This window comes from Mauremys mutica, chromosome 11 (assembly GCF_020497125.1).
Source record: "Mauremys mutica isolate MM-2020 ecotype Southern chromosome 11, ASM2049712v1, whole genome shotgun sequence".
Lineage (NCBI taxonomy): Eukaryota > Metazoa > Chordata > Testudines > Geoemydidae > Mauremys > Mauremys mutica.
The window spans coordinates 53953201-53966897 of record NC_059082.1 but is presented as its reverse complement, the minus strand read 5'-3'; the positions used below and the strand labels follow the sequence as shown (position 1 = coordinate 53966897).

The 13697-nt window shown below is 55.7% G+C and overlaps 1 protein-coding gene across 2 annotated transcripts in view; it reads right to left on the bottom strand.

Moving 5' to 3' along the window:
- Positions 1-1892: 1892 nt before the first annotated feature.
- C11H16orf96 (chromosome 11 C16orf96 homolog) overlaps positions 1893-13697 on the bottom strand; it is a 37191-nt gene continuing 25386 nt past the window's right edge. For both annotated transcript variants that reach the window (XM_044981188.1, XM_044981187.1), the window contains exons 9-16: positions 12230-12394; positions 8446-8564; positions 7290-7352; positions 7081-7176; positions 5834-6011; positions 4511-4610; positions 3747-3836; positions 1893-2577 (exon numbers count right to left, since the gene is read on the bottom strand). In XM_044981188.1, coding sequence (XP_044837123.1) covers positions 2438-2577; positions 3747-3836; positions 4511-4610; positions 5834-6011; positions 7081-7176; positions 7290-7352; positions 8446-8564; positions 12230-12394 — 951 coding nt within the window. In that variant the 3' untranslated portion in view covers positions 1893-2437. The remainder of the gene's footprint in view (positions 2578-3746; positions 3837-4510; positions 4611-5833; positions 6012-7080; positions 7177-7289; positions 7353-8445; positions 8565-12229; positions 12395-13697) is intronic.

Below are 13697 nucleotides of genomic sequence, written 5' to 3'. Positions count from 1 at the left end.
TCCCAGAACAACGTGTGCCTTGGCTCTGTCAGAGGGAGCCCAGCATTAAATATCAATGCTTCTGCACCTCAGCAATGCTGCTGCCACTGGTTGCATGCTCTGGTGCCTGCACTGGTCCTGGCATTGCTCCAGGACCAGGTCTCACAGCCCAATGCACCGCAACACTGGCCACAGACTCTGCTCCATGGGGCTCTGTTATGTTGCTTTGGAGGACCCAGCTCTTGGTTCCCTCTCAGGGACAACCCCTCCAGATTCAGGTGCTCTCAGTCTTTCCCAGCTAGCTTTCCCCAGCTACAGGCACCAACACCACAGGCCTGACTGGTGGGCAAGAGCATGTCGGTCTCTCAGAAGTGCAGGGCTGTGCTGACGCCTGGGAGCCAGGATCACCTGCATTCTAATCGCACTGCTCCCACCAACTCCTCCTTACAGCCCTGGGCAAGTCACTTCACCTGTCTCCACCTTTTCTCCCCCACCCATAATGGGGGGACAATTGGGGTACATGAGTGTAAGCAAAGGCAGAACTAGTCCCAGGTAGGAGAGACAGAGTCTAGTGATTTCAAACCATTGCAGCCAGAGAAATGCCTTCCTCAGTGTGTAGGGGGAACATGGCACTGGACTGACATGCTCCGCCTGAGGCCACAACACAGGGAGAGCACCAATGTGCCTTGCAGCTCTGCCACCACAGCTCTCTTGTCCTTGGCCTCACTGGCCTGGTGTGACACTGAATACTACGAGATGGACCAAGGCTAGCACAAAGCTGCCAGGTGGGAACAGCTTTTCTCTTGCCATGCTTGGGCTGGATTAGAACCTCTGACCTTGATACAAAGGGCTGGCCGCTGATCTCATGCTGGTGTAACTCCTGTCACTTTGGGATTTACGCTGGTATAAACAAGGGCAGCGTTGGCCCCCGGGGCTCTGCAGGCATAGGCTACAAGATGCTACTCATGGTAAAAGGAGATGTCCCCAGCCATCCCTCATGCCCTCTGGCCCAGCGCCCAGGCCTCAATGAGCGTGTGATCGGTAACCTGTCCCCACCCACAGTGGGGCTCTCGGTGCCAGCAAGAAATGATCCCACCCAAAGCCGCTTAGAAAAGTGAAAACTTTATGGAGTTCCTTAAGTTAGTCTGTTGTGAATGCACAGCTGCGAGGGCGGCCAGCAGCTCCGGGGCACCTGCTTTCCAAGCTCAGTGCTGGGAGGGAAAGGGGGAGTGTGTTTGCAGGCCAAACCAAAGGGTCCCTGCTGGATCTGGAGAGCAGACAGGCCCAGGCGCAGCAAGCCAAGCTGGCGCTGTCTGGTGGAGGCCTGCACATGCTGCCTCGCTCGGGCTCTTGTTCAGAACCCCAGGCCTCGGCGCCTCGTGGATCAAGGTGAGCCATGCAGTGATGCACCCCGCTGGAGGTTCATATCCTCATGTGCCAGGAGTGCTGCACTTGGTGGAGGGACCCAGTTTGTTGGAGCTGTATGGGGCCCTGGAGGTGACGTAGCAGGAGCCTGCTGGTCTGGTGGTGGCAGGACAGAGGGCGGGAATTCTCCTGGGAACTTAAGGGTGATGGAGGGAGGCAAACCAGCTGTGTAAGGGCCAGAGATCTCCCACTGCAGACCCAGAGGAGCTCCCGGGACCTCAATGCAACATATCTGGGCCTGGGTGCAGGGCCGGCTCCAGACCCCAGCGTGCCAAGTGTGTGCTTAGGGCGGCATGCCGCGGGGGGCGCTCTGCCTGTCGCCGGGAGGCGGCTCCAGTGGACCTCCCGCAGGCATGCCTGCGGATGCTTCACCGGAGCCGCGGGACCAGCGGACCCTCCGCAGGCACGTCTGCAGGAGGTCCACCGGAGCCGCGGGACCGGCGACCGCCAGAGCGCCCCCCGCGGCGTGCCCCCGTGCTTGGGGCGGCGAAATTGCTAGAGCCACCCCTGCCTGGGTGATCATTATAATGATTCAACAGCCAAGCTAGCCACAGGCCCCTGAGCAGGGCAGCCTTTTGGACTCATCACAAGCTCCCATGGCCTGGGGAATCCTGCTGGTAGGGCGGTTGGCTCAGCTCTGCCCCAGGGGTCCCGCTGTGCCTCGTGGATCCTGGCTGTGACTCTGTGTTAATGCAGAGATTATAATGAGGTGACACATGCGGCCAGGGGCAGCCCTCCCAGCCCCAATCCTGCCCCCTGCATGGCTGCCCCCAGCAGAGCTCCTGGTAAAGCTGATGGGTGGTAAGTCCCTGCTGCATGGAGCCCTGCCCAGAAGAAACCCCTCTCGATGGCCCGGTTGTAAGGGAGACGGTGGGTCTGGCCTGCTGGCGGTGCCGTCCAACGGCCATGTTCCGCAGGGATGCCTGGTGATGGCCGTCCTGCGCAGCGACATAGCACAGTATTTACACAAGGAATGGTGGGTAAAGGAAGGGGTGGGGGCAGGGCCTGTGGAGCTGCCACAGTCCCTTGTGGCTCACAGGCCGGCCACCGCCCCCTCGCTTGGCAGCTGTCCCGGGGGGAGCTCGGTCTTCACCCGCACGGTGCAGGCCGGCAGCTCCTGGGCAAGCTGCGACTTGCTCCCTGCGGACGTGGCCCTCGTCCGGACGACAGAGGCTGCAAAACATGGAGGCAAGAAAACACACTCAGCCCATGGGCTGGGTGACTCAAGGCACCCCCAGCCCCAGGGAGTCATGGCTACCAGCCGGCAAGGGGGTGCTTTATAGCCACCCCTGGAGTTCAAGAGGGTGAGACAGGGAAGCCTGCCCACCCCCAAGTTCCCTGGCAGCCTGGGGTAGGGGGTGGAGCTGGTCCACAGGGGATGCTGTGTGGAGGCTCCAGGGATCTGCCTCCCCTCACTCAGCTGTGACTCTGCCCGTGAGACAATGAGCTGAGTGGGCCAGAGCCCACAGTGATGTGACAGCTGTTACGACCTAGAGCCAGGGCTTGGTTCCTGCCCCCTCTTCAGCGCTGACCTCAGTGGGGTTCCTCTGGCGGCCTCGCATGCAGCTGGCACAGCCACACCACTCTCACCACCAGGAGCTGCCTGGCACCATGGCAAGGCACTCGCTGTGGCCAACCCCACCCCCTGACATCGACAAGGACGGCAGCCACCAGGTCCACCTAGGAGAGCCATGTCCCCAGCGGGGTCTGCCAGCCACTGGCCGAGGGCGGCTGGAGCTCTGCGCTGCTCCAGGGCAGCAAGCCGGCTGGCTGGCCTAGCAGCTCGCTCTCCTCTCCACTGCCTGCAAGTCTCTGAAGCTCAGATCGACCCTGCATAGTTGCAGACCCGCTCCTGGGTTTGCTCCAGACTGTCTCCAGACCCTGCCCCTCCTCGCTTTAGTCTCCTCCCTACTGCCTCTGCTCATCCAGCACCCACTCACCCTGTGCCGCTGCACAACCCTCCCCACAATCCCGCTCTCCCTTGGTGCGAGAGCCTTCTGCACTGCAGCCACTACCAGATCTCCATAGAGTGTCATGCCCCCGCGCATCAGGTCTTTCCTACTGCCCCTTGCCCATGCCCGGCTCCCTCCGCCTGCATTCCCTGACTCTACACAGCTTGTGTGCAGGCTAGTACACAAGAATAGTGTCGCGCTGTGTGACCTTGGCAGTTCCCAATGTCATGAGCCTGCCAGACGCACTCCCCCTGCCATCACAGGCACGTATTTCACTGTGCACTCACAGAGCAGAGCTCTGGAGCCAGGAGCCACTCTTAATGCTAGCCAGGAGAGGCAGGCCCTGATCAGCCCCTCGGAATGCCACCCTGCAGGGACACCAGCACTCACATGCATAGGGTGACACATAGTGGCTGCCATAGGTGGCAGAGCGGGTCCTTTCCATCCCATGTTTGGAGGGTGGCCGGGGGGTCTTTGCTGCTGCAGAGTGAAGAATTGAAAGAGACCGGTTAGCGTGGCAAGAGGCCAAAGCCGTGTCCTAGCAGTATGGGGAGTGCAGGGAGGCCAGCCCAGCAGGGATATCCCCAGGACAGAGCAAGACTGGGGGTGCATGGTTACCAGGAGGAGATCTCACCCCTGAGCAGCCATCTTGGGCTCTGGCCCTGTGTATGTATGGAGAAGGGTGGGGCCAGGGATTCATGTCAAGCCCCCATGGGAATGTCTGAGTTGCTGTCCACACGGCACTCCCTACAGCAGCTTTCCGAGGCTCTGCTCATGCCTCATGGCTTCACTCAGTCGGGCTGGGCACATGGCGTATGTCCATCAGGTACCCCGCGGTGCCCAAACTGCCCAGCCCAGGGGGCTGCACTGGGAACCCACTAAGGCCACTTAGAATGTGTATACAATGGAGCTGATTGCAGCCCCCTCCATCTTCAGGGCCAGCCTATGCTGACTACAGATCCCAGCATGCAATGCTCCATTTTGGGCTGAGTAGCTCGAATGCCTGGAGCTAGTGCGCGTTGCATGCCGGGGGCGGGGTCATCTGCGCATCTTCACTCTAAAAGTGCAAGTGGCCCCAGCTGCGTTTAGCCCATGAGCTGCACCCCTCGCCCTGCCCCACACCATCTGCCAGAGGAGCTGCCCCTCCAACCAACCTGAGAACTCCTTTTCCAGAGAGACACTCCGGTTTGCCAGCTGTGAGCTCACCCTGCCCTTGTAGAGAACTCCGTTAATGCCCAGGATATCCACTTCGCTCTGCAAGGAAGAACACAATGTGCATGGAGATCTCGCCTGAACATTGCTCTCCTCACACCGGGCACCCTGACTTCCTCCCTGCTGCTAATCTCTTCCTCTCCCCCGCCCGTCACCGACCTCCTGACACTGCCTGCCTTAACCCGCTCATCCACAGCCACTGCTCTTCCTACCTCCCTGCCAGATCAATCCTCTCCAGCAGGTTCTCCTGGTGGCCCCATCTCCCCATGCTGGCCCTCGGCTCGATGCTCCAGTGGAGAAGTGGCCTGTAGTGAGGCAGCCTGGCTCCCAGCTGCACCTGAGGGGGCCGAACCAGCACAGCCGCCGAAGTGGGCGGAGTCACCGCCGTCTGTCCCCGCCCCCCGGAAGTCAAGGGGCGGGACAGGAAGTATAAAGTCCCGGCCCCAACGCTCAGTTGCGCCCCGGCTGCTGGAGAGGACAGACGCTGGTGCCCGAGCTCCTGCTGAACCGAGCCTGCCCCGAGCCCGGTACCCAGAGGAGGACTGGCCGAGCCTGCCCCGAGCCCGGTACCCAGAGGAGGACTGGCCGAGCCTGCCCTGAGCCCGGTACCCAGAGGAGGAGTCGAGCCCACCCGTGCACCTGTCTCCTGAGGAGCCCATGCTGGTGGACCCCCCTGCCGAAGCCACGACGACACAGGTACCAACGGAGGGGGAGATTGGAAGTGGCCCGGGGATAGCCGACCCCAGTCTGGCTGCCGCCGACCCTGAGCCTATGTCAGTGTGTTGCGGCCAGGATCCCCACTGACTGCAGCGGATCCCCGCCGCTGCTAGGGCCCCGGGCTGGGACGCGGTGGAGTGGGTGGGCCCGCGTCCCTCCTGCCACCCTCCTCACGGGTGGCAGTCTCCCCCTCACCCCCAACGCTCAGGCTTAGAAGCCTGGACTTACCTGTTTGCTGCTCAGCCCCTGCCTGAGGGTCTGAGCCCAGGACTACTGTTTGTTGCCCCGCCCTGACCTAGGGCTCGGGCTTAACGTACTGTTTGTTTGCTCAGCCCTGCCTGAGGGTCTGAGCCTAGGACTACTGCCTGTTGCCTCGCCCTGATTTAGGGCGTGGACTTTAAGACTGAACGGCTACTCAGCCTCCTGTAGTGGGGCGGCCTGGTTCCCAGGCGGACCCTTACATGGCCCCAAGGCAATTGGTCTCAGGGAAGTGCTGTGCTGAGGTTAGCATGGGAGGGGAACACACAGGGCAACACGGGCTGGCTTACGTTATCGTAGGTGAGGACTGTCGGGTCTCCGTAGGGGTACATGGTGGTAAGAGCCTTCACCTTGGACAATCGCTTGATGGGGTAGGCGGCATGTGCCTGGCATTGCCAGCACTGCTGGGAGGAGAGCTGCCGACAGCTAGTCATTTCACGCCCGTCATTGCCCTCTACAGCTTGCTCCCTGGGGAAGGAGAAAGCAGGCAGTTTGCTGCAGAACCCTGACCTTGCCCAGCCAAGAATCAGCCAGTCTCCTGGAGGAAAGCAGATGAGCAGGGCTCTGCATGGATCTTGCAATCTAGCCAGCCTGTGCTGCTGGGAACTTGGAGCTCCCTTGGACTGGCTCAGGGAGTTTCAGAGAGCTGGTAAGAAGCAACTGGTGTTCCAAAGAGAGAGAGAAATTTCATGCTAAGCCAGGTGCTTCAGGGGTGACGTGCTGGTGTCCGTTCCCTCAGGCTGCAGATGGGTGTCAGCACCAGCAGGGGGCAGGCCTGCAGCAAGGTGCCAGCTCTACAATCTGGTTAAAGTTCCCAGTGGGCGAGGAGTTTCTCCCCAGGTCAGAGCAGCAGGGCCGCGACAACGGGTTTGGGCCCCGGTGAAAAAATTTTCAGGCCCCCCAGCAAAGGCGGACTGGCTAAACAGGGCCAGGGAAGCTGGGCCCAGGGCCCCCTTCCGGACTGCCGAGCCCCGATAATTTGTACTGGCTTCTCTCCCCTCTCGTCAGCCCTGCAGAGCAGTGCCCTGGGGTAGGGTGTGCAAGAGCAAGGGCTACGTAAACCTACTGCCCGTGGCAGGTGTCTTGCAGGGGTGACATCCACTGGCAGTGCAGGAGCCCTGTGGCAGGGACTGGAAACCTGGTTCCACTCCTGCTCAAGTCACTCACAGGATTGAAATGCCTCGCCGGACACAAGGGCTGAGCCAGGTGCCTGACCCCAGCAGAGCAGAGAGCATCTAGCACCCAGTGATGGGGCACCACTGAAAGGAGGCAAGTGGCTTAGCATGAGCCTGTAACAGGACTGCAGATCTTCAGAGTGAGAGAGGGGCTGATTCAGGTGCCCCGGCGAGCCAGATGGCGAGCTGGTCACCCAAATTAGAGGGCTGGGAAGTACACAGGCAGCATGTGAGGAGTCCGCCATGCAGGCCCAGGAGCAGCCAGGTACATGGCACATCCCTCATCAGACGCAACTGCACGAGAGGAGCCTCCTGGCTGGTTTAGCCGTGCTGGGACCTGCAGCTCCTGGGGAATTGCTCACCTTGCTCGCTGCTGAAGTGCCAGGTACTCGTAACCGTTGGCACTAGCCGGACGTGGCCGGGAGAGCAGATTTGCTTTTCGGACCGTCACCAGGTGCCTGCACAAAAGTAATGGTATAAAAAAAGTCAAACAGTGCCCTCTAGTGGAAACACCCTATGCTCACTTGGCTCAGCCAGAACCACAGGAAATGTGGCATTGCTTGATACTCACGGCCCAGTCATCATGGCCACGGGTCTGTCACAGGAAATACACTTCACTCGTTCAAAGAGCTGCCTGAAACAGACACAGTGACTTGCCTTATGCCGTGCTCATGCTACGCTGTAGCCTACAGCAGAGCTCACAGGTGGCACTGACCGTAGCTTATAAACACATTTATTTTGATTTGTATTACGGTAGCACCTGGAAATCCCAAATGAGATCAGGGCCCTGGACATGTACAGTGAGAGCCAGTCCCTCCCCCGAAGAGCTTACACTGTACAAAGGGGAAGGAGGAACCAAAGTGGGGAAGTCACTTGTTCAAAGTCCCTCAGCAGTTCAGGAGCAGAGCCAAGACCAGAAGCCAGGTCACCTGAGTCCCAGCCCAGTGCTCTGTCCACTGGCCAGAGTGGCTTTCTAGAGCCCCCTCTATGAATCAACCCCAGGAGCTCAGGTCAGTGATTCTTGCCTTGGACATGAGTAATAGAGGAAAGAGAAACATTAACTCCATTCTCCAAACAGTCTAGGTGAGACTGAGCATTTGCTGCAGGTGTTGAGGAGGCCAATCTGTCCTTCGCTTTTGACACATGGGCCTTGTGTGTGGGGGCAACTGGAGGGGATGTGGAGCAGCTGCTCCAGTTTCACTGAGACCCTTGCAAGCTGCCAGGTTAAATCCTGAGCTTCAGGAGAGAGCAGGACCTCCCATAACTAAGAGTCTGTGACTGACTGTGTGTGAAGCCAGAGTCTATCAAACATGATACTGACAAGCCTGTTAGAATCCAGACCATTGGTCATGGCAAGGCTGGTGAAGCCCTTGTTTATACAATGTTTTCACAGCTGCCCTTGTCTTTAAAGGGAGGTGCCCAAAGTGATTACAGCTCCCAGCAGGCAATCGGGGCTCCATCATGGTGCAAGGAGTTTGGTGGCTAGCAGCAGGATGCAGCATTGCTTGCTGGGACTAGTGGTTCACTTGGCTGCATCTCTATGAACGTGGCTGCCTTTGGCTCCATTTTATCCAGCAAAGTGCAGCCCTGAACTCTGGGCTGCCTGCCCACACAGTCCTTGGCAGGGCACAGCCCACCTGCTCCTTTGTGATCTCTCCAAGGTAGAGCCAGAGGGAGGGCCCAGTACTCCAGTCCCCTCCACAGCACCCTGCCTCTCACCCACTCACCTTTTAAAGCCAGCGGCACTGTCAGCATCAAAGCGGGGGCCCTCACTCAAATACTTCTTAATGAACTTCCACACTTCCTCCAGCTGCTTCCGCAGAGGGTCCAGGGCCATGTGGTCCAACTGCATAGAGATGGGGGAGAGAGAAGCCAGGTGACCAAGAAAGGAGCCCTGCCAGCAGCAGCAGGCATCTGCCAGTCTGCACTTTACTCCCCCTGTAATGGAACGCTAAATTGTATTCTACTGTTCAGCCATTAGATGGCACTATCTGTAAAAGACCTTATTTAAGCTAACCTCAGTCACACCTGGCAGAGCACTAAAGGATATCATCGTGAACACATCTGATGTGTACCTCTCTGAGAAGTAAGCTCTGGAGTCAGTCCATAACTGATGCAGAAGCCTGACCTGCTAGTAGCAGCCCTGCAACCTACCGCATACAAGAAGTACATGACATGGTGTCAGAAGTAAGCTAGTGCCAGAGGGGAACAAACAGAAGGAACAAAGCAACAAAGGTTGCAGGAGATCATCAACATGCCACTCTTCAATGCCCCAGAGAACCTCAGTTTTGACAAACCTTCACAGTGGAAGCAGGATTTTGCAAGATTTCAAATTGCTACAAAGCCCCACCAGTTAACTGGAGATATACAGGTATCATTTTTAATGTATACTATGGGGAAGCAGGCAAAGCATATCTTTAAATCCTTTCAGTTTACTGAAGACAGGCACAAAGATGACTAGGAAAGGGTTCTGGCTATGTTTGATGCATACTTTATACCTCAGAGAAATGTGGTTTATGAAAGAGCATGTTTTCAGAGGATTCATTAACCATGGGAAAATATTGATTTTTTTATAAGAGTTCTACGTGCATTAGCTGAAAACTGATTTTGGGATTGCAGAACATGAACATTTAACCCTAGCTACAGCTATACAGATAACAAAGCAGTCTAAACTAGTCAGACAGCAGAATCACAGGCAGGAGCTACTTGAAAAACCTGAAACTAGCTTAGAAGCTATAAACACACATTTGATTGTTAAAAGTCATTATCATGAAACCCCCGAGGCAAGGAGAGAAAACTCCCAGGCTAAGAGGGTCAAATTCCAGCCTACGTACACACAGTGTAGAAAAAGTCATATCCCAAGAAATGATGCATGTCCAGCCAGAGACTCAGACACAAAATATGGACACTTTGCAGCTGTTTGCTGCACAAAAGCAGTCAGGGAGTTGACTCAAGTGCCATGGCTTCTGGGATCTATCACTTGTGATGATACAGAACCTGGCTGGAGGGTGAAACTGAATATTCATGGAAAGACTATTGACTTTAAATTTGACTCAGGAGCTGACAGTCATCTCAGAAGGGACTTACAATCACCTTGAACCCCTTCCAGACCTGAAGTCACCTGACACCGCTCTGAATAGCCCTGGAGGTATTGTGAACTGCAAGGGCCAGTTCACCACAGAAACAACTTACAAAGACAAAAGCTGTGCATTCAGAATGTATGTGATCAAAGGACCACAGACCAACAGCCTTCTCAGTTGCAGTGTGGCACCCTTGATGGGCCCAGTGAGACAGGTGGAAGAACTTGATGGAATATTTTGTGATATTGGAATTTGAAAGGAGCTCCGGTATAAATCACCTGAAAAGACAATGCTAAACCCTACAACTGGCAGGTTTCTATCCCATTACTTCATAAAGTGGAAACTGAGTTAAAGAGAATGGAGTGGACTGGACTATCAAGAAAAATGTCTGAACCAACAGCATAGTGTGCCCCGCTGGTACCGGTTACAAAGAAAAATGGAAAGATACAAATCTGTGTGGATCTGAAAAGACTTAATGAAGCAGTTGTCAGAGAAAAATATATCCTCCCAACATGGGATGACTTCCCCTCAGAGTGAAAGGAGCTACAATATTCTCCAAACTGGATGTCTCAAGTGGACTATGGCAAATTCCTTTAGCTAAAGAAAGTGCTAAACTGAGTATATTTATCACACCCTTTGGGGGATTTTGCATTTGAAGTTTACCTTTTGGGATTGCTGGTGCACCTGAATGTTTTCACAGAAAGACAACAGAACTGTTAACGAACACACACATGGAGCTGTAGTTTTCATGGCCAATATTTTGATATGTGGGTCTTCAGTGGAAGGACAAGACAAAACCCTCAGCAAAGTCCTGAGCCTAATCAGTCAGTCCGGACTGAAGCTGAACAAGGAAAAGTGCAATTTCCACCTACCCCAAATAGGGGTTTGGGGACAGACAATAAGCAAAGATGGAAAAGTCCCTTCCTGCTGGTGGCAGGGCAGATAAGCCCATCAGTGCACAGTGCAGCCAGCAGTGATTAGAGAAAGGAGCCCAGGCCTGTGCCCTTCCCTCTCCATCCCTGTGCCAGCTGAATGGATCCCTGTAGGGGTTTGGCTGGGGCTCGTCCCTCTCAGGGGTGGCTGGGAACCAGGCCGCCTCACTACTTAGGTCCGGTGAGTCGGGGAATTAGCCTGGCTGGGCAGCAAACAGTCAGCACCTCAGGCCCTCAGGCAGGGGCTGAGCAAACAGTTTAATATTAGGAAGCCCCGGCCCTGGGTCAGAACGGGGCAACGAACAGTCAGGAGCTCAGGCCCTCAGGCAGGGGCCGAGCAGACAAATAAGTTTAGGACGCTCAGGTCCTAGCTCCGAAGGACCAGGGAGGCGGGAGATGGCCACCCGCGAGTTGGGTGGCAGGGGGGACGCAGGCCCTCCCACTCCACTGCGTCCCAGCCCGGGGCCCTAGCAGCGGCAGAAGACCTGCTGCTGCATCAGTGGGGATCCTGGCCGCAACATACTGACATTGGCTCTGGGTGTGCTGCAGCCAGATTCGGGTCGTCTGCCCCCGGGCTACTTCCTACCTCCCCCTCTAGAGGTACCTGTGTCTGGATGGAGTCTTTCAAGGAGTCAAGCACCATGGGCTCCTCTGGGTACCCGGCGGGCGGTAGACTTGGCAGCTCCTTTGGGTAACTTGCCAGCGGCAGGTTTACCAGCTTCTCCGGGGGCTAGTCAGCGTCTGGCCAGTCCTCGGGTCGGCCGCAAGCTGCAGGAGTCTCCCAACTGGGAGCTAGGCCACAGGCATCTGGCTTCTCCAGCGGCCGGGCCTCTAGTGAGCTCTGGGGTTGGGTTTTTGTACTTCCTGTCCTGCGCCCTGACCTCTGGGGGCGGGCGCAAGCTCCACTGGCTCCACCCACTTTGGCATCCGGAGGGGCTCGTCCCCCTCCGGGGAGGCTGGGAACCAGGCCGCCTCACTACAATCCCTCAGTGAGGTATCAGCACAGGACTCAAAAGCAGGGGCAGCACACTCCCTCCATGGGGAGACACCTGCCACATTAGTGCCCCAGGGCCAAGGCATCAGAGCTCGGAGCAGCCCTAGGGTAGAAGGGAGTATGTGGGCCAGATTCTGCTGCCATTGGGAGGGACTGCATTTACCCGAGTGGAACAGAGCCAGGCCTACCCTGCATGTTTCCTTGATCCCCTGCCCCTCACACAGAGGGGAGCTGCTCAGCCTGTCCCCATGCAGCATGCTGTTTACCCAGGGAGCTGGCTGCAGGGAAGGGGGGCAATAGGGAGAGTGATCCTGGTCTCACTCCAGTTTCACTCCAGCAGAGTCCGGTGTCTTTCCATTTACATGGTGTGAAAGGAAGATCAGGCTGATGGTGCTTTACACCCTGTTCAACTGCAGCTTGTACCCTAGGCCCCTCTCCCCACTTGCTCTGGAATGTAGTGATTTCATGCGCTGGCCATTCCCTCCCTCCCTGGTGAAGCTGCTACCTTGGAGTCCATGTCACTGAACAGCTTCTCCAGTGCCTTCTGCCAATCCTTGTCTTGCAGGGACATCTTCTGCAACAGATCCTGCATCATCTCGCTCAGCTGAGTGGTGGCACTTTGCAGCTCCCTGTGGTTCACCATGGCCTCCAGCGCACTCTTGTCCGCTTTCTAGTGGAGAGGCAGCGTTTTAAAGGGCTCATCCCATCCTAGGTGGCTGTGATGCAAGGACTCAGACCTGGTGGGTTTTGGGATTCCACTGCCCCTGCCCCATGGCTGGAGCCTACAAAGCAGATACCCTACAAGCTAGGACTTTCCCTCAGTTCAAAGGGTGGGACCTGCAATTCTGGAGCAGAGGCTGCTGAGCTCTGTGTAGGCTGCATGTGCAGCATCACTAAGGACAGAGTTGGTTTAGCACGTGGGCAAAGGCACTGAAAGGGGTGTGAGCCAAGGGTCGGTTACTGTAAGGAAGTGGTTTCTGGAAGAATTAATAGAATCACAGGACTGGAAGGGACCTTGAGAGATCATCTAGTCCAGTCCCCTGCACTCAAGGCAGGACTAAGTATTATCTAGACCATCCCTGACAGGTGTTTGTCCAACCTGCTCTTAAAAATCCCCAGTGATGGAGATTCCACAACCTCCCTAGGCAATTTATTCCAGTGCTTAATCACTCTGACAGTTAGGAAGTTTTTCCTAATGTCCAATCTAAACCGCCCTTGCTGCAATTTAAGCCATTGCCTCTTGTCCTATCCTCAGAGGTTAAGAAGAACAATTTTTTCCCCTCCTCCTTGTAACAACCTTTTATGTACTTGAAAACTGTTATGTCCCCTCTCAGTCTTCTCTTCTCCAGACTAAGCAAATCCAATTTTTTCAATCTTCCCTCATAGGTCATGTTTTCTAGACCTTTAATCATTTTTGTTGCTCTTCTCTGGACTTTCTCCAATTTGTCCACGTCTTTTCTTAAACGTGGTGCCCAGAACTATACAATACTCCAGCTGAGGCCTAATCAGTGCGGAGTAGAGGGGAAAAATTACTTCTCGTGTCTTGCTTACAACACTCCTGCTAATATATCCCAGAATGATGTTTGCTTTTTTTTGCAACAGCGTTACACTGTTGACTCATATTTAGCATGTGATCCACTATGACCCCCAGATCCCTTTCCGCAGTACTCCTTCCTAGGCAGTCATTTCCCATTTTGTGTGTGTGCAACTGATTGTTCCTTCCTAAATGGAGTACTTTGCATTTGTCCTTATTGAATTTCATCCTATTTACTTCTGACCATTCCTCCAGTTTATCCAGATCATTTTGAATTTTAATCCTATCCTCCAAAGCACTTGCAACCCCTCCCAGCTTGGTATTGTCCGCAAACTTATAAGTGTACTCTCTATGCCATTCTCTAAATCACTGATGAAGATATTGAACAGAACCAGACCCAGAACTTTTAAGGCTGGTCCAGGTTCCTCAGGCCTCAGGG